We start from the raw sequence: 27724 nt of genomic DNA on the forward strand, positions 1-27724 counted from the left end.
AAGTTTACTTTTGCTGCAAGACTCTTAAACAATATGTCACTTTTTTTTTGGTGACAAGGTGCTTTGAATATGAAAGCTTTTTCTTCAAACTATTTCTTTGGCTATAATCAACTTATTGCTTGTAAATTTCCCCTATTCTCCGAGTCCTGCTTGTCATAGGTAACTGCATTCATAACTCATGGTTTTCAGAAGAATCTTTACCACTTGACAGCACATTATCAAAACCTTTACTTTGTAGATTATTTAATTCACAATACAAAGGGTTTTTCAAAATTTCACTATCTACAAATCGAGCATAGACTGACAAATACTTCACTCACTGAGATAGTTTAAATATTTCTGATCAATGACCAAATTATATGGGAGATACTAATTCTATTCAGAATTAGTCTGAAATAAAGAAAATGAGTTGTTCTATGAAAGGTAAAGACCTGCAATGGGACAGTGTGTGGGAACTAGAAGGGAGGGATTGGATGGTCAATGTGATGAAAATAAGTGACCATGAACTATAATAAAATGAACCAAATTAAATACTAGATTAAATTACAAATGAATAATGGATGGAAAATGTAGACAAAGGTGTAGAAACTTTAATGATTTAGAGGAAAAACGAAGATACCAACACTCATTACTTTGTGAAATCAAAGGAAACACCTATTAATTTAACTATGGATGAAAACAGAACACAAACATAATATTTATTTGAGGCAGAGGTCACTGGAAACAGAGCACTAGCTCATATGTAGGAAGATTGGGGGGGGGGGGGGGGGGGGCAGGAAGGCAGCAAATTTATCGAACGTGTTGAAAGACCTAACTTTTGTTGCAAGAAAACCACAAAATACCGAACTGTGGATGGGAGGGTGGAGATGTTAATCAAAAGCTAGTTCTTTAGCCAATATGTCACTTCACTTGGATCTCGTCTATAACTAAAGAACATTGTTATATTATGCAACACTTTACCACAATCTAATCACTACTGTAGATCTTTCTAAACTTCTGAGAGAACCACATTGAAGCAAATGTACTACATGACTGAAAACTGTTTGAAGCCTTTCACAGTTACATCCACAATAAGAAGAGATGTTAGATTAAAAAATTTTTCCTTATTGTGCAAAACAACTTTAACAGAACAGTGAAGACCATCTTTACTTCAATATTTATTATTAATACCTCATTTTATTAAATTTTAATTAGTATGTGAACTATCAGCATGCCACTTCATAATTTATCAGTCAATGGATTAATACAAATTATTTCAGTGAGACAGCAAACAGGGAAAGGTAATTATTTACACATCAGGCTTAGTATGCCAATATTACATTATTAATAATAATCAAAAGGAGAGGGGGGGAGGGAAGGAGGGGGGGAGGAGGGAGGGAGAGAGAGAGAGAGAGAGAGAGAGGGAGAGAGGGAGAGAGGGAGGGAGAGAGGGAGAGAGGGAGAGAGGGAGGGAGAGAGGGAGAGAGGGAGAGAGGGAGGGAGAGAGGGAGAGAGGGAGGGAGAGAGGGAGAGAGGGAGAGAGGGAGAGAGGGAGAGAGGGAGAGAGGGAGAGAGGGAGAGAGGGAGAGAGGGAGAGAGGGAGAGAGGGAGAGAGGGAGAGAGGGAGAGAGGGAGAGAGGGAGAGAGGGAGAGAGGGAGAGAGGGAGAGAGGGAGAGAGGGAGAGAGGGAGAGAGGGAGAGAGGGAGAGAGGGAGAGAGGGAGAGAGGGAGAGAGAGATTGATGATCATGTTCTTACTTCTTATCACTTCAGTGTCACCTGTCTCACCGGCATGTCGATACTAATAGCACCAAAGGAGACTGAAGTTAAAATTTCTATTATGGGGAAAAAAAGGTTTAAACCAAAGCATACCTGTCCTTTTTCCTTGAGAGCATTTGCCAAGTTACAGTAGGCATCAGGGAAATTAGGTTGCAGCTCAATTGCACGACGGTATGTGTCAATGGCGAGATCGATAAGCCTACAAACATGAAACAAAGGCTTACCATATATTCAAATCTTTTTATAAAAAATTACATAAATTAATGTACTACTCACCCTTGCTCATAATAAACACAAGCCAAATTCCCGTGCACAACAGCATTGTTAGGGCTGAGATTAAGGGCACGGAGATAGGCTGCTACCGCTCTGTTGACAGAAAAACTGGCATTCATTCCCCAGAACATAGTAAGTGTATAGAATCTATGTCTAAACAGTTTCTTATGATGAACTGAAGCATTTTAAAAAATCAAACTGTAACTGTAACTGAGACCTGTATGTGCCCCTTCTGCTTGGTTATCCATATACCTATCTGCATTAAACAAATCAGAACAAGGGATTGAATACCATCAACTAATTCAACTACATCAAACTCTGCTGTTAAACATACACATTTCCAGATAACTCTTTTCCCATCGTGACATACCCATCACAATGCCTTAATCACAAAGACATATATGGAGCTGTCCAACTTTCTTATCATTGTAAAAAATGCTCATGGATACTGGAGGCTATTTGCAATGTCTGTATATCTACTACAAGTCACCCTACAGGTCACTGTTGTTTAGCTTCTTTGTTACACTACACTACAAGAAACTACTTACAATTTGTTTTGTTTAGTATATTGGCCTTTAACACAGTGACAGGTGCTGCTTTTACTGTAGTATTAACATGCAAATAAAACAATGAGTTCTTTGCCCAGATAATGTTATACACTGCCATTTTATCTGATAGATTTTATCTTTAATCCAGAACTAGCTATCACTTGTAAACATTTCTTGATGTTGAATAGGACTTCTCTGAAGTTGTTTTCATTTTTACCCTCTGTGGCTTTGGTCTTAATGTATAGTAGCAACATGACAAAGTTGCAGGCACTTCTATTAAATGACAGTAACACAAATCCACCTGATCTAAGAACACCACTACAGACTGCAGTAAATATTTTTCATGAACACATTCGCCTACAAAACGCACAGACCAACCCAACAGAAATACAGCAGGCAGCATCTATTCTGATGAGGCAAAAAATGGTTCAAAAGTTTACCATACAGAAGCATAAGAACAAGTGTCATGACAGTGTACTGGCATTCTATAGTTTTATACCAATGGTCTTAATTAGCGGCATACTGCTAGGTGACAAAAGCTGCATATAATCTGAATGACATGAAAAGTACTAGCAAGTAGCACACTATGTAACATGTCTCCAACATTTTTTGTTCCTACCTGACACACAACTCGTCAAAGGCATATCAAAAGAAGAAGGTGAAAAAACAAAGCAAGAAACTGAAAGCATGCATTGCATTCAAGCAAACATCAGTGCATTATTGGTCTTACATAGCAGATTAGGAAAGCCACAACTAGTGAATTGTGTAACAATTTCTCTGAATTAATAACTTGTCAGTTACAGCAATTAGTCACAAAGAACTGATTAAAAACAATTTCCTGAACAGATAAACATGCTGACAAGTTTGCTATTACAGTCCATGCATATCAACCATTCATTTAACTACGGAAGTAACTCGAGCACGTTTTAATAATGCGGACCTCTTAAGGCAGCACTTGAGCCACGCAAAACAGCAGGTACCACCATGCTGCCTTGATGGCTGTTCCCAGTCGCCACTTGTTGAACCAGACACTGGTCGGTTGTCCTTGGGTGGCAAGATGGTGATGATCGTATATACAATGATGCACTGATAGTCCATGGTGTGACCAGCATGACTTGTGCATAAAGACTTTTCCGCAATTTCCTTTCGAATTCACAAGCACCTTTTCAAATATATTAAATGTTAAACTTTATATTATCTTGTAAACACAGTTTCTTCTTCACAGATGTTTCACTCCTCAGTTCCCAACATGATTCCACAACTACAATTACCTTTCTAAGGATTAAATCCACGTAAATTTTATTGAGCAGCAAAAGTGACAGACTGGAAACACTGTGTTGTTCATGTTTTCTTTTACTGTGAAATACTTGTCACTTCACCGAACTGTCCCAACACATTTTAAAAATCAATTTAATTGTGTGGCTTTGCTCCACAGTTATAAGCTGGGGAAACATGCCTGTTATGCCCACAACTTATATTTAAAAATTGCAGAACCACATTTTGACAGGCTTCACCATTAGAAAGACCAACATTCTTTTCTTGGATAAGAATGGCACTTTAATAGAAGGTGGTGTATAGAATGTACAGGAAAGTATTGTTTGTAGCAAATCATTCACATGCTGTCTGCAGCAATCCTCTTCTAAGATGTGGCCTACTGAAATAAGCCAACTTATACGTGCAGTTTGTTGCTGTTCATACTCGGCCTCCTACGCCACGAAAAACCACTATCAGCAACAGCTACAAAAATTTCAAAAGAAATATAAACTGGTTTACAGCTACATTATAAGAGTACTAGTCTGCCCTGAAGAATACTGAAAGTTTACTAGTTTTCACTAACTACTTAGTATCTCAAGAAACTACAGACCAAGAAAATTTACCCTCTTGTTCAACAACAAAACAACAACAACGCCGCCTTCACTCGAAATGAAACTGTAGTTAATGACCCATGGGCACGTGCGGGCAGGCGCCTGCGCGCACATGGACGCACATACATAAAATATCTTTCATTGGTAATCATATGCCTTGGATGTTATCAGACAAACAGTTTGAAATATCATCAATTAAAATTCACTATAGCCAGGCTTTTACAATCCAAGTGTAGCATTAACAAACGTATGGAAGGCAGCATGGCTAGTTTCTTATTTACCATGACTAAAATATACTGCAGAAGGAGCCATTGCTACAGATACATCACTTACTGCAATCAGTAACGCATTAACAACAGCAACCCATCATCACTAATTTATCATAAATGGTTCCTGTTATTACTGCACTTCCTACCTAAACAGGGGATTCAGCTGGGTCTCTGGACAGTTTTATGGACACTGTACTCAGAAGAGGCACGATGATTACTGCTATTTAAGTTTAACACTTTCACTATGCTCTTTGCTGTTTTGAAGCATTGAGAGAATATTATATTTACTACTGTTATATGGTAATATTCTGTACATCTCATAATCCACAATACCATATCTTTCTCTTGCCAGAGACTGCCAGTTACATTCTCGATATAAAGTATCTATGTACACTGATCAGTTAAGTGTTTTACATATGAAATTGTGTCAATATACATGCACATTGAGGATCTAAATATCAATTTTCCCCACATACCTTGACACTGTTTCTCATAAGTTTGCTAATATATTGAGATTAAAGAGCCCTGATTGTATTTAGCTTGTTTCTAAACTTATCAATCACAATTTATATCTTAAAAAAACTTCCAAATTAAATTTATAACAGCTTCTAAAGACACAGTGCATGTAACAGGTGATTACAGAATACTCTCCAGACAGAAGGAGAAACTAATTTGTCAGCTAGATTCCACATAGAAACCAACTCATCAATTATGAAATTGTAAAAATATAAAGGTACTGAATCAATAGTGTGTTCTGAGACACTATAACAATAACTATGAACAACTGCACATAATTAAGTCCACTGTCCTGTGTACTATGTGTACATAATAGAAACTGTGGTAGGTTGGGTAGTATCTTTCATCTTAATCTGGATACCTGCAGTTCAGAAATCTTATTATGGAACGAGATTGAGGTCAACCTCAACAGATAGAAAATGCACTTTTAGAATAGACTGAACCCCTAATGAAGAAGCATCTGCATCTTCAACTAATACAAGCGCAATTGTCCAAATCACTCGACTATTTACACACATAAATATAGGATTTTTTAGAAATGATTGGGACAGTTAACATTTTTTATGAATAGTCACACACAAAAGTAAAAAAATTAATTGCTTGTGAACTGTTTGGAGAAAAAAAAAAAAGAGAAGAAGAAGAAATAAGTGTGACTTCTCTTATTTCTATAAACACAAATTTAATGCATCACAACATTTTACCTCCAAGAAAGTTTAAATGGCAAAGATGAATCATTAGAATGTGAGCCAAATATTCAGCACTATACCAAAAATGACCAGATAATAGGAATTTCTCCACATCTGTTGAAGTTAATGTAGACAATTAACCAAGTTGTATGTGATTAAGAAAGGACTTTTAAGTCTCTTAATTACAATAGAGCACCACCTGACAAGCTGAATGTGGGATGAGAGAACTTACAGAACCTACAAGAAAGGAAGAAAATTATGTCAACAGTTTGAGACATGCTATCGACCAATTTGATTTCTAATGCTAGTAAAGCCAACTCAATTTCAGGCTCTAGAGAAAACAATCTGGAGATATTAGTAAAAGACACATAAACCTTATGACCCATGCATGAAGAAATTCCTGTAATCATATCTGCATTCCAGTAAAATGTATGTTGTTACTGTCAAGTTCACAATTGTTTTCATTTGCCATAAAAAACAAAAACCTATATTTACTCATGCCTTGTCAAGGATTCATTAGTAAGCTCATGTCAGGGATATCTCAATGAATCACACTGAGATATTTATCAGGTATTTAAAAAAGAAATGTCACTAGACCTAACAAATGCTGTCATGTATATTACAACTGAAGTATTTTACATTCCAACTGTATCCTTTATAGCACAGAATGTCTGCAGTTACATGAACTGAAGGCTGAGGCCTATACTGAGTATTAAAATTTATGAAGCATCTCACTGGCAAGTGCATAGGTCAGGTGAATTTCTTTTCAAATTAAGGAAGAGGAATTATCCTTGATAACTCCCTTCATCACATGCGGAAACAATGTGAGATTATGAAAAGAAAACAACCTGTGCCTCTCAGGCTCCTCAGGTGTTCCATGAACACAGTACTTCACTAAGCCTGATGTGAATTCATACCAGGTGCACACACTAAGCACAGACTGGGGAATACATGACCCAGGATGTTACCAAACTGCTAAATGATGCTGTTTTCAGTCCTTTCATGTAAACTGACAATTCTGTAAACCTGATCAACATAGAAAGTTGTAGCCTCCAACCATAAGCAAAATAAAAACAAACAACATTAATGTCTAACTGTATCACTGTAAAACAGTTCGCCTGTCTCATACGACGCATGTAACAGGTGTCAATAATAGGTGACAAATGCAGTAATGGATAAACCCATCTTAGACGACTTATTACTGTTTAAATATACGTTTAAGTAGTTTATTTACTGTCTGACATGATCAAATATTATAACCGTTTACCAAGAAGACGTGTTGTTTGCGGGAGTAAGATTAAACACTCCGCTTCTTCTGTGTCTTTACTCATATACGAAACGCACCGTATGTTTATCAAATGCTTCGAATCTAGCGCCAGTACTAAACAGAAACCTGGAATCAGGCACACCGTGCTAATGCAATCTCACTGAAGTTTACCGGTGAACCAAAAACTGCAAGAGAGAAAACGGTGCACGAAGCGTACAACAGCGACGCGTCCTGCGCCAGTGCTCGGCGGCGACTGAGTGATTGGGCGAGTGGGAGCGGCAGCAGCGCCCGTGACGTCTCCACCAACCCACGTGGGCCACGCCCCCATAGGTCATATCCTGCACGGCGTGGGTCATGCCGTGGCCGGTACATGACCCCGTCCGGAAACGAAATTACTACTGCGCCTGCGTATGCATCTAACTCTCTGCAACGTTCAATTAAGCGGCCAGTACTATCATAAGCTGCTCGAGCTGAATAATCATCACAAAACTTGTTAAAAGAAATGGGTTATGTATTGTAATCAGCTACGTACATCTTTCAAGAACCACCCAATGCGTCAACGAAACAATGCTAAAGAGGAGTAAGTTTTGTATTAAAGTTGTACGAACGAAGATTACGTTGTTGGGAATTTTTTTCTGAATTCCACACTGATAATACGTGACGACAAGCAGAAAGGCCAAGATCTTCGGCAGCAACGTAAAATTCACCAAGAAAGGAAACCGAAACGGGCTGACCTACAAAAACAGACGTGGTCATTTCCTTGGGATTGCATGGGCTCCACGGCCAAAAACGTTGCGCGAGCACATTCAGGTGCTATAAATAATTTTCTAACGAAACAGAGCTCGTGCTTTGCTATAAAATGCTATACCACTTACGAAATCGTGAATCCCGTACATGGAAAGATTTATCAAATAGCTCCACCACGCCTACAGCTATACAGGGTGTACATGGTGTCCGGGAACACTTTATTTATTGCGCAAGAACCAAACATCATACATATAGCATACATGCGTCATCACCCCCCCCCCCCCCCCCCCCGCTCATGTATACCGCCACAGCGTAGTTTGGTAAATTGCCGATAGTCAGCGCTAGTCGCAAACACGGAGCTGCCGCATTGATGGATTGGCCGTGCTACAGAAGGGGACAGGTGTTTCATGAAATGGCCTGCCCGATCACCAAATCTCAATCCGTTACTTTTTTCTGTGGGGGGGGGGGGGCATATTAAAGATGTGGTGTATGTACCGCCTCTACCATGTGATTTAGCAGAGCTCCGGGTGAGAATACGGGAAGCGACTGCTACAGTTGACGATGCCATGCTGGAACGGGTATGGATGGCAAGAATTCGATTACAATATTGACTTCTGCCGGGTCACTCATCGTTCGCATATCGAATGTTTGAAAAAACTTCCAGAGTTTCTCTTCAAAACGCAATATGTATGACACCTATACAATGTTAAGTTCTTGTGCAATAAATAATTGAAAGTACCTTTATGTACACCCTGTATTTGTGACCAAGCGGGACTTTATTGAACCCAGTGGCGAATCGCAAGAAATACATGAAAGAGGAGATTACAGTATAACTTAAGAGCTGTTGCTCTTGATTTATGTTCCGTATAGAATCACTTCATAACGCCATCGTATCTTCTTGATATCACTCTGAAACACCTTTAACAACATCCCACTTGTATTGGGGGAAGTGGCAAAAAGGGTAAGTACATGAAGACAACATACAAAATCGGAAATAGGAATGCAAATTGATAAAAATGTCACACAAACCACAGAGCGACATTAGTGCGCTTTTCTGCAAAGTCCCATGAAATAGTTTCTGTTAAACCGACCGCAATACAGAACTAAGATTTCACATTCAGCAACAGACTGAAGATCTGGTCGCGAGTAATGGGCGCAGCTTGCAAATGTCGTGACCGATGCCCTAACGATCGATCTGTTGTAATCGGCCACCGTCGGAAAATGCGTCACAGTCTGACAGGGTGGTTATGGAATGCTGCAGGCACAGCTGCTACTCGTCGTTGCTCAATTTAAAACATTTCAGCTGCACTCTTAAGGCCGAGACGCGGCCGATTTTGCGAATGGTCCCTTTGGCTGACGTCAGCTACGAAATACAATACCTAATTTAGTAACTGCTGCTTTACACGTCTGAAGTTCCGAGTCCAGAGCTTTATTCCCTCCCAAAAGTACTTTTCAAATATGAATTTACTTCAATTAACAACATTCCCTATTGTGGGTGAAGGTATTACAATCACATTCCAAAATTATATAACCATAATCAATATAAACTACACAAATATATGGGATATGAAGATACAGTTCATTAAAACATGTTTCCCGTACTAAAACAGTTAAGACAATGAAGCATTCTATCGTAACGTCACGATTCTGGTGAAAAACTGTAAATCCGTACCTTCTACCACCCTGTTACATACAGAGCCCATCACAGCGTCAAGGCACGAACTTGCCAGACAACGATGGCGTTTGGCGTTAAGATTTTATGTACATTTGCAGTAGGTGTATAATTCTTACTGAGAACTTCGAGCTTTCTACAAATGGGGCAAAGGACACACAAAATTTAACAGCTTTACTGTTCAAATTGGACATACGTATATTAGTTTTGAAAATAGTTTACAGAAATAGTGTCCTGTAACGCGTGTTCAATCCGTAAGGTGCGATCTTACAAGCAAGTATAGTGTATCAGTGGGCATCTGGCACACGAACAAAATTTGCTAGCCGCAGCTGCTCCCGGTGGCGTAACCTTTGGCATGCATCACTATCATACGCCACTGGTGGCACTACAATCATAGCAACTCAGCCAAAATATTAGCATTCCAACGAACTGTTAATAGATCAGGTGATAAGAAGTGAAGAGACAATAATTAATAATAATAACAACAACACACACCTCTGCACACGGAGCAAGTCACCTCCATGCGTGTTAAAAATTTACTTCGTATAAAACATCCTAGTCTGTCAAAATACTTTTACTAATCGTTGAAGGTTTACTCTTGTTAATCTACATTACGATTTTATGAGTTTCCCAAAAATTAATTCGCGGCAAATATCTTGAAAAAGCACAGCAGTCGAAAAGATGCTAATGCGTCAAAGTTAGCAGATTTCATATAATTTTTATAGTGAGAAATATAGAAAAAAAGCAAGTAAAAGAACACAGAATACAAAAAAGAAAAATTCGGGAGGTCGGGCAAGTCCAACGGCTGGAACTGGCAAATCCACAGGGCTGTCTCTAAACTGGGACGAAATTAGATGCGCCACATCGTACATCAAAGTGCCCGCGAAGTCTGTAGTTGCAGGAAACGCAACACCTGCTCCTGCTACCGCTGCCAACAAACTGGGGCGACGTTTCCACTTTTTTGTTTATGCAGTTAACTACATCCGTTGATTGGAAACAATGATGCACCGCAAGGACCGAATATGTATACATAATATTTCACCTTGGAAAATCCATGCCCAAGTAATTAACGTATTTTGAGTCAGTCCCACGGTACATCGGGGAACCACAGATGGAACATTTAAGAATAAAGCCAACGCTATCGAAAGAGATAACAGGGAATTTATTATCCCAATAGCGATCACCCGAAAGGTTGGTTAACCGAAGGCGTTCCAGTTGGCAAATTCAAATTGGCGCACGCGCACCACCTAGAAGTTCCGCTAGTTATGAGCTGGCCGTAAAAATGTAGATTTAGTCTAGTTTGAAATTCTGGGCGATAACACTTTCTTTCAAGCATAAAGAGAAAAGTTTTCTTCCACGAAACAAGGCGAGGATAAATTTCACTCGTCAAAATTTATTGAGATAATTGAGGCTGAAAGAGAAAATGATTATACCAGAACTTTTTAGTTGGTGTTTCAATATTTTATACACAACTGGAACTTTGTTTTTAAAGAATTAAAAAACATCCCTCCAAAATGAAGTGTATTTGGTGAACAACAACTTAGGAGGAGTAATTTTCTGGCTTTTATGTTCATCCATTCTAATGTCCCATAACGTCGGCAATGATTTGTACGTTTCGGTGCATGCAAGCAACTCACAAGTATATTGCCACTACTGTCCACAAACAGCACAATACTGCTCGGAAGCGCCAAACGTATGAACCTTTTTTTTTCCAATACTACTGCGCAACCTCTCAAGCCAATCTACACATGTCCTACCGAAACATGGGCAGTAACATTTACCTCCCTGTAAACTTCCGCTTGTTATGGACTGTGGCCTTTCTCCAATTGAAGGGCACACATTCAGAATTACATGAAATGTAATGACAGTCAAATGCTGAAGGACGATGAAATAATTTGCCAGAGTCATCGACTATCATGACCCAACGAAAGTCTAGCAACAACGACGTGCTGAAAATGGATCAACCCTTGGGACGACTATAATAAAATGATTATAAAAAGCTGAGAATGATATCTTTAAAACGTTTGGGAGAACTAGCAAAATACTAAAAAATGAATCTACTACTAAAAAAACAAATTTTGGTCTTCTTTTCGTACACTATTGTACTTTAATACCCATTTTGAATTTTTCAGTCTTGGCTACTTGGTCAGTTCTTTGCTGTTTACAAGGCTTGTAATACGAAATAACAAACAGTTTTGTATTTCGTGTTTCTTATTTCTATAAACGCCAGTAAAACGTGTTTTCGTAAATGATAGCAATACGAAAAAATTGTTTTTAATTATCGATGTTCTAATGTAATAGCTCCCTGATAAAAATAGTATCGTAACAGGCGATGACGAGTCAGTGAGGTCAGGGCTAGACGTACCATCAACGTCTAGGTCACTACAGCCAGAGCAATAGATGAGTTACTAGTGAAAACCATGAGCTACATTTAGTTAGTATAACAGCCTGGAGACTGATTCATTCTCCTCCAGCAAGCAAGACCAAATTTTTGGTCATTGTGGTAACTATTAGCTCCTGTACATTATACTAATGGTTGTGAGTACTGACCCTACAATAGTTTACATCAGTTTACAGCTTTAACATTATCTATTTTTCGACATAATCACCATTTCTGTCGATGCATTTTTGTAGACGCTGCGGCAGTTTTTGCATGTCCTTGTCATACCAGCACGCCGCCATGCTGTTCAGGAAGTTATGAACCTCTACTTTCAGCTCGTCGTGGAGCTGAATCGCTTTCCGGCCAAATGATCTTTTAATCTAGGGAACATGTGATAGCAACTGGGCGCTAAGTCAGGACTAAAGGGTGAGTGGGTGATTATGTTCCACTGAAACTGTTGCAGGAGAGCAACGGTTTGCTGAGCGATGTGTGGGCGAGCGTTGACATGGAGAATGCGTGCGCCTTTGCTCAACATTCCTCTTCTCCGGTTCAGAATTGCCCGTTTGAGTTTTTTCAGTCTCACAGTACCTGTCAGCGTTAATTGTGGTTCCAGCGATTCAGCTCCGACGACGACGTGAATGAAGAGGTTCATAACTTTCTAAACAGCATGGCGGCGAGCTGGTATGATATGGGCATACAGAAACTGCCACCGCGTCTACAAAAATGCATCGAAAGAAATGGTGATTATATCGAAAAACAGCTAAATGTGCAAGCTGTAAACTGATGCAAACCACTGTAGAAATACACAGGTCCATATACTTAAAAAAAATAGAAAACCTTACTTTTGGGATCACTCTCTTTAAAGTTTGCAGCCATGAAAACAATTATTACCTGAACAACAAGAGCACAAATCAATTCGCACTTCATGTATTTTGTTGAATACAAGGCTGAGAATTGAGTAGTGAGACGCTACAGCGCTGAATCAGATTCTGCAAATTTTCAAGTTATGCCTTTATTGTTGAAACGAATTTACACTTACTAACAATTCGTTAGAAAGGCTACAAAAGTTAACTTGAAAAACAAAGGAAAAAAGTTGTACTCTTGACGGAGTAAAGAAGGGAAAACTAAATTCTACAATAACGATCAGCGGTAAGTACGAAACGACCATTTTGATAAAGAAAATGCTCTCCTGGAATAGAATGTCCTATGATTTCGTATCAGTAAATCAACCGACCTACTGCGACCCAATACGTTGTCAGAATTACGTTAAGAGAGGCGGGACGGTGGCGATCAATATCTGCAATACGGCGTGACGCTTCTCTGCTTGAGGAAACTACTTCCTGTCACAACGATTCATCAAAGGGATTCAGTGAAATCAAAATGAATTTAATAATCTACATATATAAAGAAAGAAACCGGGGAAAGCGGAAAATAAAAATGAAGAATGATTCACGGAGAACGACTAAAGCGTCAGCGAAGTTTATATTAAATGTTTTTAAATACAGGTGTAAAGGGAAACTAAAATACTGCTGGACGCTATGGTTTACTAACGTACACTATTTAGCTTAGTTCCCAGTTGCAGCTTACTGTCTTAATACCCCAAAATGAAGCAACATTTATTAATTACTCGCACAAGTTATTGTTTGAGTTAAAATTTTTCTACGTATGTACAGGGTGTACAGGAGGAATGGTAAATATTAAACGATATGATAGGAACGAAGTGGAAATATCGCATATGCATGGGCTCAAAGTGCATACTGCTATAAGTTATGAGCACTTTTTTCTTTGCTACTGTGTAATATATCTTCTACTGAAGGGGTGCTCATGGTTTTTTTAAGGTGTACATGTTAGAGCCTATGTTTACTGACTTTTGTGCTTCGAATGATCGTCTTCCTGGGACACCCTTTATTTCTTCAAGTCTCAATGTAGTTGTTCGGCGACTTCCTGTTAACACCCGGACTAAAATGTCTCCACAGAACGGAGCAATGAATGCGCGTAACACTGCGAAAGACTATGGGATAGTGGTGTGGTAATCAGCTGTCTTCACACCGAGCATTATCTCAGCTTACCAGCCAAGAACTAAACGCTTGTTCTAAAACTGGCTCTTGCTATGTCTAAGAGAGAACATTGTATTTTAGGAATGCTTTAGCACGGCATCAAAGCAACGGACGAAGTTTCGCCATTGTATAAGTTGTGTATTTTCTCTGCTCGCACCTAGTTGGTCTTTTAGGAGTACACAAACAATCTTAAGGCAGCGTTGAAGTAGGAGATACCTCACCTGTCTTACAGCTCTCAAGGACAAACTGTTTTTACTTTCCAGCTTGAACTCTTTAGAAGTTGACCCTAACTGCGAACAACGATTTAAATCTCTCGCGTATCAGACAGCAACGGGAACAAGATTCTCGATCAACTGCCGCCACACAAGCAATTAAAGAACAAGAAAACAGTCTCCGGTAAGATACTGTTTAAACATGTTTATTATCCGAAGAATACCCGAAACTGTTCGCTGCCAAACGAAAAATACTTCTGGTAAAGCAATTTTGAAATGTTGTGATACGATGATGTAACGTTTGTTTATACCATATTTTATTTATCAAGAGATAAAATAACCCTCACTTTTATGATACTACGTGGGAGGCCAAGAAACGGAATGGCGGCTAAGGAAGCAGTTATTACTTTGACCATGTTACGTAAGCGAATCCTGTCCAGTAACTGTACTTTTTTTCTGCTTCACACAGAGAAGAATTACAACCCGCCAACAAAAACTAATGCGGAATACACCCAAAATCATCTAGTGTTTTGAGATAGCTCCCCCTGTGCACCAAATTTACTCAGAGCGTTAGAGAAGGAATTTAAATTCGAAGGTTTGGTGCATTACTATTTGTACACTACAATGATATTTCATGAACTGTAGCTGACTGGAAATAAAAACACGGCTAATCCTCTGGTGCGCCACGTCAACTGCAGTGGACAGCTGCCACTGTTTTTGTGATGTTTGTAATCAGTCAACGGCCTGCAAACACAGGCAGTCCACTGTATTGTACATGACCGACCGGTGTTGCTTCCTTGGTAGTTCCTAATGGACCCCTAAGAAAGTTTAGCGAACACAGGGGTAGCTAAGATGGCCATTATGAATCGTAAACGAGCGGCTGTGTCCACTATTACTCCTGGTTGTTCTATGAGCGCTCGTCAAGATTGATAAATAATTTTACAGTTGTTGTCTGGTGGTATTGTTGTAAAGTTATAAAGTTTTTATGCACATATTTATAGTTTTCGAACGCATTAGACATCTGTCCACTGAAGTAGACATCGCGCATTAAAGGTTTTATTTGGCTGATCATCATATCGCACTTCTCTCATCGAAGACGCAACTGACGTCATTAACTGCACATCATCTATTAAACATCTTAGTGATTATCGTTACATACCGGGTAATCAAAAAGTCAGTATAAATCTTAAAACTGAATAAATCACGGAATAATGTACAATTTTTACCGAGGTCCTCAGATGCACAGTGTCTACTATTTCCATTTTATTTCTAAAATATTGGCATGTTCCTATGCCAATGGGGTAAAACCGGGTTATATGATAGTCAGGCCAAAAACAGTTCCAGCTTCCGCAAAAAGATTGCGCCTGCCGTGTATCCAAATCCGGTCATATGCCAAGCACCTTTTGACTAGTTTTGTGGTTATCTGGACGTCTTTGAGATTACTGTGCGCTGCTTTTTGCCGTGTTTTCAGAGTTTCAAGTGTATTGCGGAGCTTCAATGAAGTATGCGCCTCAGAAAGCGCCGCCAAAGGGGAGAAGTGGGTCGGAGGGGAACAGATACGAGGGAAAAACTGTTCCTCCTAAAGGAGCCCTAATGAGGTAGGTCTAAAACGCTAATGTTAACCTTATAGGCTTTCTTTTTGAAGCTAATGAGAGGAGGCCTAAGATTGTTCTAAGAGTTCATTTCTTCAGACAACCTATAAAATAAGCAATTTTGACACTATTTTTGGAAAAACTAATGAAGTAATCAACGTAAATGTTTTTGCAAATTATTTACTGATTCTTGGACATAATTTCCTGATTCAATCAGCATTAAACCTCTCATCTGAGGAGTTAAAAGTTGCTCTGTGAAAATGAGGCAGGTCCACGACTGAATTCCTGCATTCTGCAACTCTCATCTGAAATAAAAAATTTCTTAAGCTATGGGATATTGCATACCAAGTAATGGCATACTTTTTTGAAATCTGAAAAATAATAAAACTGAGGTTTGCAAAAAGATCTTTTTCGTGTTTTAGGTCACATTTTTTGCAATAATTAATGAATAAATTGAAACAAAAAATTAGCCTATTGCACCTTGTAGACATGTACAAGTAATTGACACAAATTTCAGAAACTTTAGCTTCTGAAATTTGGCTGACTCACTACTCGCGAAAATTAGCATTTATTCATTAGTTATTGTGAAAATATTGACTAAAAACACATTAAAACTACATTTCTGTTTCAATGGTCCGCCTTTTATTATTCTTTACGAACTTCAAAAAACTCCGTGCGTAATATCCTATAAATCAGGAAATTTTTTTTCGATTTCAGGTAAGATTTGCATACTGCAGGTCTTCCTTCTTGGACATCTCATTTTGGGCAGAGCAAATTTTAATTCCTCGGATGTGAGGCGAAAGATGAAAATTTCTTTTGAAAATCAGAAAATGTTGTCCAAGAGTCAATAAATAATGAGAAAATAAATTCACACTAATTGCTTCATTAGTCTGTCGAAGAACATTGTAAAATCGCTGATTTTATACGCTGAGGAGAATGGACCCTTAAGGCTCTAGTAGTTTAGTTGTTCACAGCAACAACCACATTAATAGTAATGCCGCTAATTCCGGTGCCGTTATGAATTCAAGAACAATGATTATAAATAAAAGGTAATACATTTAACGAATTTTACAGCCCGACGGACAACGTGAAGCAAAATTCATATTTAATCAGACTGTTACGTGTTAGTGACGTTAGACGTAAGCGGCAATGCTGGAGCACACAGATCCAGAAGGAAGTCGTCGGCTGACAACTGCTTTGTTGTCACATCCTGGTGGCAATGGGGAAACGCATTGGTATGTGAAAAAACCTTCCTTGAAGTTCACGGCACAAAGCGAAGCGGCGAAACTCTGGCTGCAGAAAAAAAAAAAAAAAAGATGACATTGTCTATATTGAACGTAGAGGGTAACTAACGTACAAGTGAAAATACACCGCAGATGGTGTAGCTCTAATAACTGATCATATTGAAATTTTACCCAAAGAGGAAAGCTACTGTGCCATGACCAAGAGTGGAAAATCAGCGAGACCACACTCTCAAAGTCTAACAGTAAGACTTCGGTAACCGAGACAAGCCACGTGTAATATGTGCTATTAGTTACACAGGAAAGTACAAAATGGGCAGAGGAACTGACACCGAAACTCACTATAAATTCACTATAAATTCACCACAGGAATGAATTGCGAGCCAGAGAAATAATGAAACATCATGAAGAATCAGTAGCTTCTATAAGAGATACCTGTACGATTTCAGTCTACTTGCAGCCAGTGTTCTCTTTATGAATACTAAACCGCCATATTTATTACTAACTACAGTTGTCTTGTTTTGCTCTTTGTTTGCTCATGGCTGACAGCAATCGGCGATTTATCTTTGTTTAGCATGAAGATTTGGGTGGCCATGGAGGCAATGTAATCGCCAGTTGCATATTCACTGGCATTAAAAATAATCTAACACGGGAAAAAAATAGTAGTATAGAGCAACAACTCCGGTGGCCAAGATAACAATACGATGCTACTGGTTTCTAGCACGAGGTTCAACGTAAGTATGTTGTCCCAGTCTACACTTATGCTGTGACCGCTTTTAGTCTCACAGAAAAAAGAAAATGAGTTGAGAGTTGTGAGGTTTCCTCGGAAATTGTCAGACTAATATGTAAGAAAAAGGAAGGTAACGAATGACAATACTACCACAGCTGGGAATGAAATCAAGACTTAAGCTAAAGCATATCGAATAAAAGAATTTCATGCATAAAGGAAGAACTTGACACTGAACTAAATTACTAGCTATGGTTTGAAGAATTTTTACTTATTAAAAGTTAATACGCTTTTAATATTTATATATAGCCCAAATAGAAGTACTGTACCCTACATTTTTCTTCCAATTAATTATTTCGGTAATAAGTTTTCAAGAATACTCAACATTTTACTTAGAGCGTACTATAGCCCCAAGTACCAGTTTTTTTGCTTTATAAATCGAATTTATTAAAGACAGTTTTCTCCTTTCTTTACCAAAATGTTATCCTCAACTTACTGTTTGCTTACTCTGCACTTGTATATTTTGTTTTTCATTTTTTATAATTTAGGGCACTTCGTCCAGTTTTAAGGACCCAGGAATTTGCACATACCTCTTTTCATCAAATGCTCACAAAAAAGTTGTAATTGCTTGGATAGTATTCTATAGATGACATTAAGCTTTCAAGAGCTTTTGTATGTAAAGACTTTTCACGCGTTTCCGGAAGGAGAAACTGATGAAGCTAATGATTTTTCTGTTTTCTCACAACTTTGATTTTGGAACTTTCATTTTTGTTTTCAGTCTACAGCTGATAATACTACATTTTTTGCTACTTTCTCACTAGTTACTTTGTTTCTTATGATCTCGGTACTTTTTTTCCCATTTCGTAAGTCGAAGAACTGGACTTGCATTAGTTTTATTACCCCAGGTTTATTATTTTACTTTACCGGGATTCCTTTTTTGCTTATAAGTGCAATATTCAGAACTGATTTTACGCAATTAAACACTGTAACTGAGGTGCACCTTTCACAGAGCGCACAATGAAGTACTCTTTAATTCAACTGAGGACGGCACAATAGAGGATGATACAACAGTGTTTATCAATTCGTGGGCAGATTATTTTAATCCGCCGTTTGGACGTTATGGTTACTCATTTTGTGTGTGTACTAAGGCGATCTTTTTTACTCAACAGCGCAAACAGCTAGCCGCGATTGTCGAACTTTATTATTCACAAAGCAGAGTTTCGCGCTAGCATCCCACGACAGAAATTCAAGTAAACAGATCGCAGCCAATTACAGATAGTACTACAAACTGAACGAGTCAATCGGGAACGTGTCGTGGCGGGGTGTCATAATCGCCTGGCAAAAAGTTTCCAACCTATGCCTCTTCATCTCTATGATAAAAAAGGCATTAAATAACGCTTTGAATTCTCACTACGAATAACAGCTGGCTGAAATATCTCTGCGAACACAGCGACGGGCTCCACAACACAAAGCAAGTAAATACAGAATTATAGTACGTGATGTACTGAAACTTAGGACATGACAAATGTGAGTTCTTTAGAGACTTCAAAAATGCGTGTAACTGATGCAGCAATAAGGCACAATTCTGCGTTAGTGTGTAAGAAGTATGTCTTCCACTTATCCGGAAACTTTACTTCTGCGCTATGAATGATTGCACGTTTGCACGATCTCCCATTTGTGCGCTATGAATGTTTCCACGTTTGCACAATGTGTCACTTTTGAACAGCGTCGTGTGCTGCGATCACCAGGTGAGATAACGTCGCGGCGCATCGTCTAACGACGGAAAATAATTTGAGAATTCTGGCAACTGCGTCTGACAGAAAACTGAGGTACCGGTCGTGTGTGTAATAACGTTGATGAAGGTATTTACCTACTTATCTTGTGTTTCATTGTTGTTACTTTCTGCTAATAATGCACACTGTTGCAGGAACTGCCGCAACTGCTGACTTAATGGGTGGATATTATTACACTTTCACTATTTGAGACAGTGTAACCGAGAAACTATTAACCGCATGGGCACGCAAATGTATAGGAATGACGTTCACTCTGTGCGCTGCAGGACTTGCGTCATAAGTACTGTTAAGTGTCATGATTCGGCATTAGGCGTCGATATTTGTACGGTGGTGCAGGGTTGAATCGCAATCAGTGTGCATTATAGTTGCATACAGTCAACATGGTTGTTGACAAGATTACAAAGCTTCACTCGTAAAGCTGTTTTGTCAGAACAACAACAATCGTGCTGCTTTTTTTCGCATGTATCGACGCATTAAAGGAATACGAAGAGCTCGTCATCTGCACCGGGGTTGAAGATCATGATTCGCAAGTTTGAATCAACTGGCGATTTGGGAATTGCTCCTGGGGGAGGCAGACGGCCAAATGCGCCACAAGTTATTGAAGAAGTTACTGTTGCTATGGCTGAGAACGTGATCTTCAAGCGGTGCACGAGCTGTGTCACGACAGCCAACATCCCACCCGAAATATTTCGGGCAGCAGTAAAGCAATCTCTAGTGCGGTTCCAGGCTGTCGTGGATGCACACTGAGCACCGTTTGTAACCTGGACGTGAACGCAGTACGTAATTAACAAATGCTACCCTCTCATGTGGAAAATAAAATGTTTTTATTTCAACGGTTTCTTCGTCATTTCTCTCCCGCAAAATCGTTACAAATGCTTCCTCGCAGTTTCTCTGTCCTAAAATCACTCGTTTTCCATGGGGACACTCGCGTAGCGAAAGTGTAATTATAACCACGTAGTAGTTCCACTGTTGTTGTTGTGGTCTTCAGTCCTGAGACTGGTTTGATGCAGCTCTCCATGCTAATCTATCCTGCGCAAGCTCCATCTCCCAGTACCTACTGCAACCTACATCCTTCTGAAACTGCTTAGTGTATTCATCTCTTGGTCTCCCTCTACGATTTTTACCCTCCACGCTGCTCTCCAATGCTAAATTTGTGATCCCTTAATGCCTCAGGACATGTCCTACCAACCGATCCCTTCTTCTAGTCAAGTTGGGCCACAAACTTCTCTTCTCCCCAATCCTATTCAATACCTCCTCATTAGTTTCGTGATCTACCCACCTAATCTTCAACATTCTTCTGTAGCACCACATTTCAAAAGCTTCTATTCTCTTCTTGTCCAAACTATTTATTGTCCATGTATCACTTCCATACATGGATACACTCCATACAAATACTTTCAGAAATGACTTCCTGACAAATCTATACTCGATGTTAACAAATTTCTCTTCTTCAGAAACGATTTCCTTGCCATTGCCAGTCTACATTTTATATCCTCTCTACTTCGACCATCATCAGTTATTTTGCTCCCAAAATAGCAAAACTCCTTTACTACTTTAAGTGTCTCATTCCTCAGCATTACCCAATTTAATTTCCTACATTCCATTATCCTCGTTTTACTTTTGTTGATGTTCATCTTATATCCTCCTTTCAAGACACTGTCCATTCCGTTCAACTGCTCTTCCAAGTCCTTTGCAGTCTCTGACAGAATTACAATGTCATCGACGAACCTCAAAGTTTTTATTTCTTCTCCCTGGATTGTAATACCTACGCCAAATTTTTCTTTTGTTTCCTTTACTGCTTGCTCAATATACAGATTGAATAACATCGGGGAGAGGCTACAACCCTGTCTCACTCCTTTCCCAACCACTGCTTCCATTTCATGCCCCTCGACTCTTACAACTGCCATCTGGTTTCTGTACAAATTGTAAATAGCCTTTCGCTCCCTGTATTTTACCCCTGCCACCTTTAGAATTTGAAAGAGAGTATTCCAGTCAACATTGTCAAAAGCTTTCTCTAAGTCTACAAATGCTAGAAACGTAGGTATGCCTTTCCTTAATCTTTCTTCTAAGATAAGTCGTAAGGTCAGTATTGCCTCACGTGTTCCAACATTTCTACCGAATCCAAACTGATCTTCCTCGAGGTCGGTTTCTACCAGTTTTTCCATTCGTCTGTAAATAATTCGCGTTAGTATTTTGCAGCTGTGACTTATTAAACTGATGGTTCGGTAATTTTCACATCTGTCAACACCTGCTTTCTTTGGGATTGGAATTATTAGATTCTTCTTGAAGTCTGAGGGTATTTCACTTGTCTCAAACATCTTGCTCAGCAAAGGGTAGAGTTTAGTCATGGCTGGCTCTCCCAAGGTTGTCAGTAGTTATAATGGAATGTTGTCTACTCCCAGGGCCTTGTTTCGACTCGGGTCTTTCAGTGCTCTGTCAAACTCTTCACGCAGTATCGTATCTCCCATTTCATCTTCATCTACATCCTCTTCCATTTCCATAATATTGTCCTCAAGTTTATCGCCCTTGTATAGACCCTCTATATACTCTTTCCACCTTTCTGCTTCCTCCTCTTTGCTTACAACTGGGTTTCCATCTGAGCTCTTGATATTCATACAAGTGGCTCTCTTTTCTCCAAAGGTCTCTTTAAATTTCGTGTAGGCTGTAGCTATCTTACCCCTAGTGAGATAAGCCTCTACATCCTTACATTTGTCCTCTAGCCATGCCTGCTTAGCCATTTTGCACTTCCTGTCGATCTCATTTTTGAGACGTTTCTATTCCTTTTTGCCTGCTTCATTTACTGCATTTTTATATTTTCTCCTTTCATCAATTAAATTCAATATTTCTTCTGTTACCCAAGGATTTCTACTAGCCCTCGTCTTTTTAACGACTTGATCCTCTGCTGTCTTCACTACTTCATCCCTCAGAGCTACCCATTCGTCTTCTACTGTATTACTTTCCCCCATTCCTGTCAATTGTTCCCTTATGCTCTCCCTGAAACACTGTACAACCTCTGGTTTAGTCAGTTTATCCAGGTCCCATCTCCTTAAATTCCCACATTTTTGCAATTTCTTCAGTTTTAATCTGCAGTTCATAACCAATAGATTGTGGTCAGAGTCCACATCTGCCCCTGGAAATTTCCAACAATTTAAAACCTATTAGTATCTCCAGGATTCTTCCAGGTATACAACCTTCTTTTATGATTCTTGAACCAAGTGTTAGCTATGATTAAGTTATGCTCTGTGCAAAATTCTACCAGGCGGCTTCCTCTTTCATTTCTTAGCCCCAATCCACATTCACCTACTATGTTTCCTTCTCTCCCTTTTCCTACTGTCGAATTCCAGTCACCCATGACTTAAATTTTCGTCTCCCTTCACTACCTGAATAATTTCTTTTATCTCATCATACATTTCTTCAATTTCTTCGTCATCTGCAGAGCTAGTTGGCATATAAACTTGTACTACTGTAGTAGGCATGGGCTTCGTGTATATCTTCGCCACTATAATACGTTCACTGTGCTGTTTGTAGTAGCTTACCCGCACTCCTATTTTTTTTATTAATTATTAAACCTACTCCTGCATTACCCCTATTTGATTTTGTATTTATAACCCTGTATTCACCTGACCAGAAGTCTTGTTCCTCCTGCCACCGAACTTCACTAACTCCCACTATATCTAACTTTAACCTATCCATTTCCCTTTCTAAATTTTCTAACCTATCTGCCCGATTAAGGGATCTGACATTCCACGCTCCGATCCGTAGAATGCCAGTTTTCTTTCTCCTGATAATGACGTCCCCATGAGTAGTCCCCGCCCGGAGATCCGAATGGGGGACTATTTTACCTCCGGAATATTTTACCCAAGAGGACGCCATCATTTAACCATACAGTAAAGCTGCATGCCCTCGGGAAAAATTACGGCTGTAGTTTCCCTTGCTTTCAGCTGTTCGCAGTACCACAACAGCAAGGCCGTTTTGGTTAGTGTTACAAGGCCAGATCAGTCATTCATCCAGACTGTTGCCCCTGCAACTGCTGAAAAGGCTGCTGCCCCTCTTCAGGAACCACACGTTTGTCTGGCCTCTCAACAGATACCCCTCCGTTGTGGTTGCACCTACGGTACGGCTATCTGTATCGTTGAGGCATGCAAGCCTCCCCACCAACGGCAAGGTCCATGGTTCATGGGGGGAGTAGTAGTTCCACTAACTGACCACATTTATCTACTGCCAAGGCTGATCCAATATGTGATGAGTGCAAAAGTTGTCTGAACCCATTCATAACGCATAATTTAATGAAAAATTAGCCCATGTCCTACAGAACCACTTCAATTTGCCAAATAATACGGTGAAAGGATTTTACAATACAAGACTAAGATTACTGCGTTGCAGTTAGTGAAAAACTGAACATCCATTCGTAAGTATGTGAGCCGTAACTAAATCTGTTAGCTCCGCTAATAGACTTCTCTTCCAGTGCACAATGAACAGTGGACTTGGATTGTTAATGCCGTAATGTTGACGTAGGTCGTTAGAGACGAAGCGCAAAGTAACTAAACAAAGAATGGAAGGGAATATCAACCAGGCATTTCGTCTATAGATTCAGGCGAACCACGGGAAATCCGATACGGCATTGTTGGTCGAGAAATTGATCTCCGATCCTCCTGAACGAGTTTCCAGTGCCGTAGTCACTGCACTAGCTCGGTCTGTGTAACTATGGCCGCGGTGAAAGTGTCAAATACTTTGAATAGGAGTCGAACGTTGAGCCCACACAGAATCATCATTAAAGTGTCTACAGTGCGAATGCGGTTTTTTTTTGTCAGTCGACATAATAACGTTACTGCTCTGCAGAGAAAACTGTCTGGTACAAATCATTGTTATTACGTCTGACCTTAGCTACAGACGCAGAATATAGACAATGCTCAATATTGTATATTAGGCGCAGTTTTTGAAACTTCGCTGTGTTAATTCCCATTGCCGTGTTGACATCAGTTACCATCCAGGGTAAGAATTGAATACTTTCCTTCAAAAAACTTACATGTCAAAATTTTATCAGCTGAAATGGGTAACACGTGCCATGAAACGGACATTTTGCCCTCTCTAGCTCAGCTGATTCCATCCTATCTAGACTTTAATGTTCATACTTCCTCTGTAGGCTCCACGTCAGCTATTGACAACGCTAGTTACCAATGCGCAAAATTAAGGCTACCCCCCTCGCTGGCATCTCAGTATTTTCTCTGTGCGATCACAGCATATTCATTCTCGCACAAAATAATTTCTGTAATACTGACCATTTTGTCATACATCACGCCATGAAACGTATGCCTACGAATGAATACACCTTCGGGTGACTATTATTCCTCTTATTTCTCTATTTTGCCATTTGTATCACAGTTTGTTACCACCTTTTGTAACAGATACTGGGCTGTCTACTAGCTTTCAGAACTGCAATTTACCTCTCTAACTACTGAATTTGGTTATGTGTATGTTAGTTCTAGTAACTCTTTAAGAATGTGCTGTTTATATACAATCTCTCGGAGACGGATCGTGCGAATATCTTAATTCTGCTTTAACTTTTAATTTATTGGTGTTAGTTCAATGTGATACGTACAGGTGCGAACTTAAGACGCTGGTTCTCAATATATAGGACGTTTTTTGGAAATAAAATGAACCCACTGATGACTGTACAACAGCGGTGAATTACGCTTCCATTGAAGTGGAAAGCAACGCAACTACATTTATCTCAAACTAACATCCCTGAGTACTTTACTTTTGTAAGAGATATGAAGTATAAAGAGATTGGAAGTATTACTTCGCTTTATCTCCACTGCACTTCCGCAAACTGAATATCAACAGTTAACTATTAATTTCGTGGTACCAGTGTGGGGTGTGGAAGCTCGCTCAGTGGGCAAGGACGCGAGGCGGCCGGTAGAGCAGGCGGCTTGTATGGCGGGTCACGCATGCGCATCAGGCTCACAAGCGGCGCGCAGAATGAATCAATACCGCAGCGACGCCAGCCCGCGGCACAGCGGCGCCCATCTCCAGCAAACAACCGTCCTTACAGACCCACGTGGTTCAGGTTGAGTGGTATACACACGAACTCACAGGGCACAGTGTATTCCTTGAGTCTTAACATTTTAAGCCGTCTTCTTGCAACACGATTTCATCTAGTAGTGGTCTTCAACTGAGAGTTTGGCTGAAGTTCGCATCAACCTTGGGAAACTATAACAACTAGGATTGACAACCCAACCACAGTTACAACTACCTTAAATCTTTATGTAATTGCAGATATCATATGAATATTGCGCTTCATATATCATTTCTTCGACTCTTAACGTACGAAACCATTAAAAGATTATTTGTACACCATGAGTTCCATGTTCCCGTGACAGTAGTGTCCAATACGACCAAGGAGTGTGACTGTTAAATAGTTAGAACATGTACACACCGCAACCTGTCTACCACAGGGATCCACATCAATTTTATCATAAAAATTACATGCTTTACACACACGTCATTTGATACAGACCTACATAATATATGCCACTGATGGGATACAAGTCCGAATACCGTTCTGGCAACTAAACATTTTTACTTGAAGCTAGGGGAGTACAGCAAGGTGACCTAACGAATAATTCCAAGCTAGGCGTGTCACATGTACAAGATTTTCGAACTTCAGATTATACATTCAATGATACATAACTCTCTAAGGTTTAAAAAGTATAGCATCGCTCAAAATTATGCAACACATGGACTACCAAACACTTATGCAAAGTTTATCTTAGCATTCGAAATACATTCTGAACATGTATTATTATTCTAATAAACAATGGAATAGAGCGCAGCGACCCTAAACTGATCTAAATATGAAGGTTATAAATTAGTTCAGCGTCCAATGGCAATCGCTGAACAATCTGGCACAGAAGTCTAATGACCGGCTATAAGATGAAAACATGGTCTGACACGAGACAATCAGCGTTGTGTTCAATACAATCTGTATGCCTAATGCCAGAGAAAGTGTGTGTGTGGTAAATTCCGTGTTACTGTGTAATACTAATACAATGAAGTATCAAGGCTGCAGATATAGTATATTACGTAATAGCATAATCCCTGAAACTTTACGATATGCGAAGTGAATAGTGACGTAACAGTCCCCAAGGACTAGAACGTTGGTAAGAATATCATACAATGGCACCGCCTATTGGCTTACATTTCACGAAGATTGCCTGACTGAAATAAATGCAGCGGGTCGATCTATTTCGATGTGGAACGACGAGCTACTGCGTCACAACCGAAGTGAGATACGCACGCAATGCAGCTGTTGCTTAAAAATGCAGCCACGCAATGTGTCTTTTACTGCAGTGCAGATTTCTTTAACAAGCAACGCACATGCAAACAAGTTCACGCCTGTAGGCGTTGGAGAAATTTTCAAGTTTGGAGGGAGAGGGAGGGAGGGAGGGAGGGGGGGGGAGAGAGAGAGAGAGAGAGAGAGAGAGAGACACGAAACTGTTTGACAATTAGCACTGAGTGAATGATATTTTCGCTTGAGTTTAATCTTTTGTTTCATGTGAGTAAGAAGAATTTTTCGAAATTCAAGTAGGTTTATAAAGGCCATTGGTATATGTAGCATGCAGAACACAACATTTCTTTTGACTCTGGAACAATGTCTAGCTTTCGGTGAAGTAGCTAACAAATAGGATTGGTTAGCGCCTATTATGAATATCGGCTATCCAAACAGTGCATGATTAGAGTGACACTAAAAAACGTAAAACATGAAACTCGGAAGCGAATGAATTGGAAAGTAAATCGGGGACTACTATTTTTTCAGAGACTTCTGCAGACAAGAGCGCCGCTTACGAAATTCACCTGCCACTCTTTCAAGCAATATTCGTATATGGCTATAGTAATGGACATTTGGAAGAGGAGCAGTGAAGCGCATGATAAATCTTTTCGGGCGATAAATGATTTTGTAACATTTTCCATTCGCCCCTTCCTCCGTAATCTCTCCATCTAGCCAAGAAAGTAATTAATGACAGCAGGCAGAATGTTTGATTAAGGATACACAGGCAAGAGATTTTAATCCTGATTGAGCGGAGGAATCCTCTATAAACTTTTAGTTTTAACTCACCACTGA

General features: G+C 39.6%; 1 protein-coding gene across 3 annotated transcripts in view; it reads right to left on the reverse strand.

Moving 5' to 3' along the window:
* LOC126254760 (UDP-N-acetylglucosamine--peptide N-acetylglucosaminyltransferase 110 kDa subunit) overlaps nucleotides 1-27724 on the reverse strand; it is a 156917-nt gene that overhangs the window by 26532 nt on the left and 102661 nt on the right. For 2 of the 3 annotated variants that reach the window (XM_049955338.1, XM_049955336.1), the window contains 2 exons: nucleotides 2034-2123; nucleotides 1851-1956 (listed from right to left, as the gene is read on the reverse strand). In XM_049955338.1, the coding sequence (XP_049811295.1) occupies nucleotides 1851-1956; nucleotides 2034-2123 (196 nt within the window). Of the gene's footprint in view, nucleotides 1-1850; nucleotides 1957-2033; nucleotides 2124-3518; nucleotides 3736-27724 lie in introns of those variants that run through there. The other variant, XM_049955339.1, reaches the window with a different exon arrangement.

This window comes from Schistocerca nitens, chromosome 1, assembly GCF_023898315.1.
Source record: "Schistocerca nitens isolate TAMUIC-IGC-003100 chromosome 1, iqSchNite1.1, whole genome shotgun sequence".
Lineage (NCBI taxonomy): Eukaryota > Metazoa > Arthropoda > Insecta > Orthoptera > Acrididae > Schistocerca > Schistocerca nitens.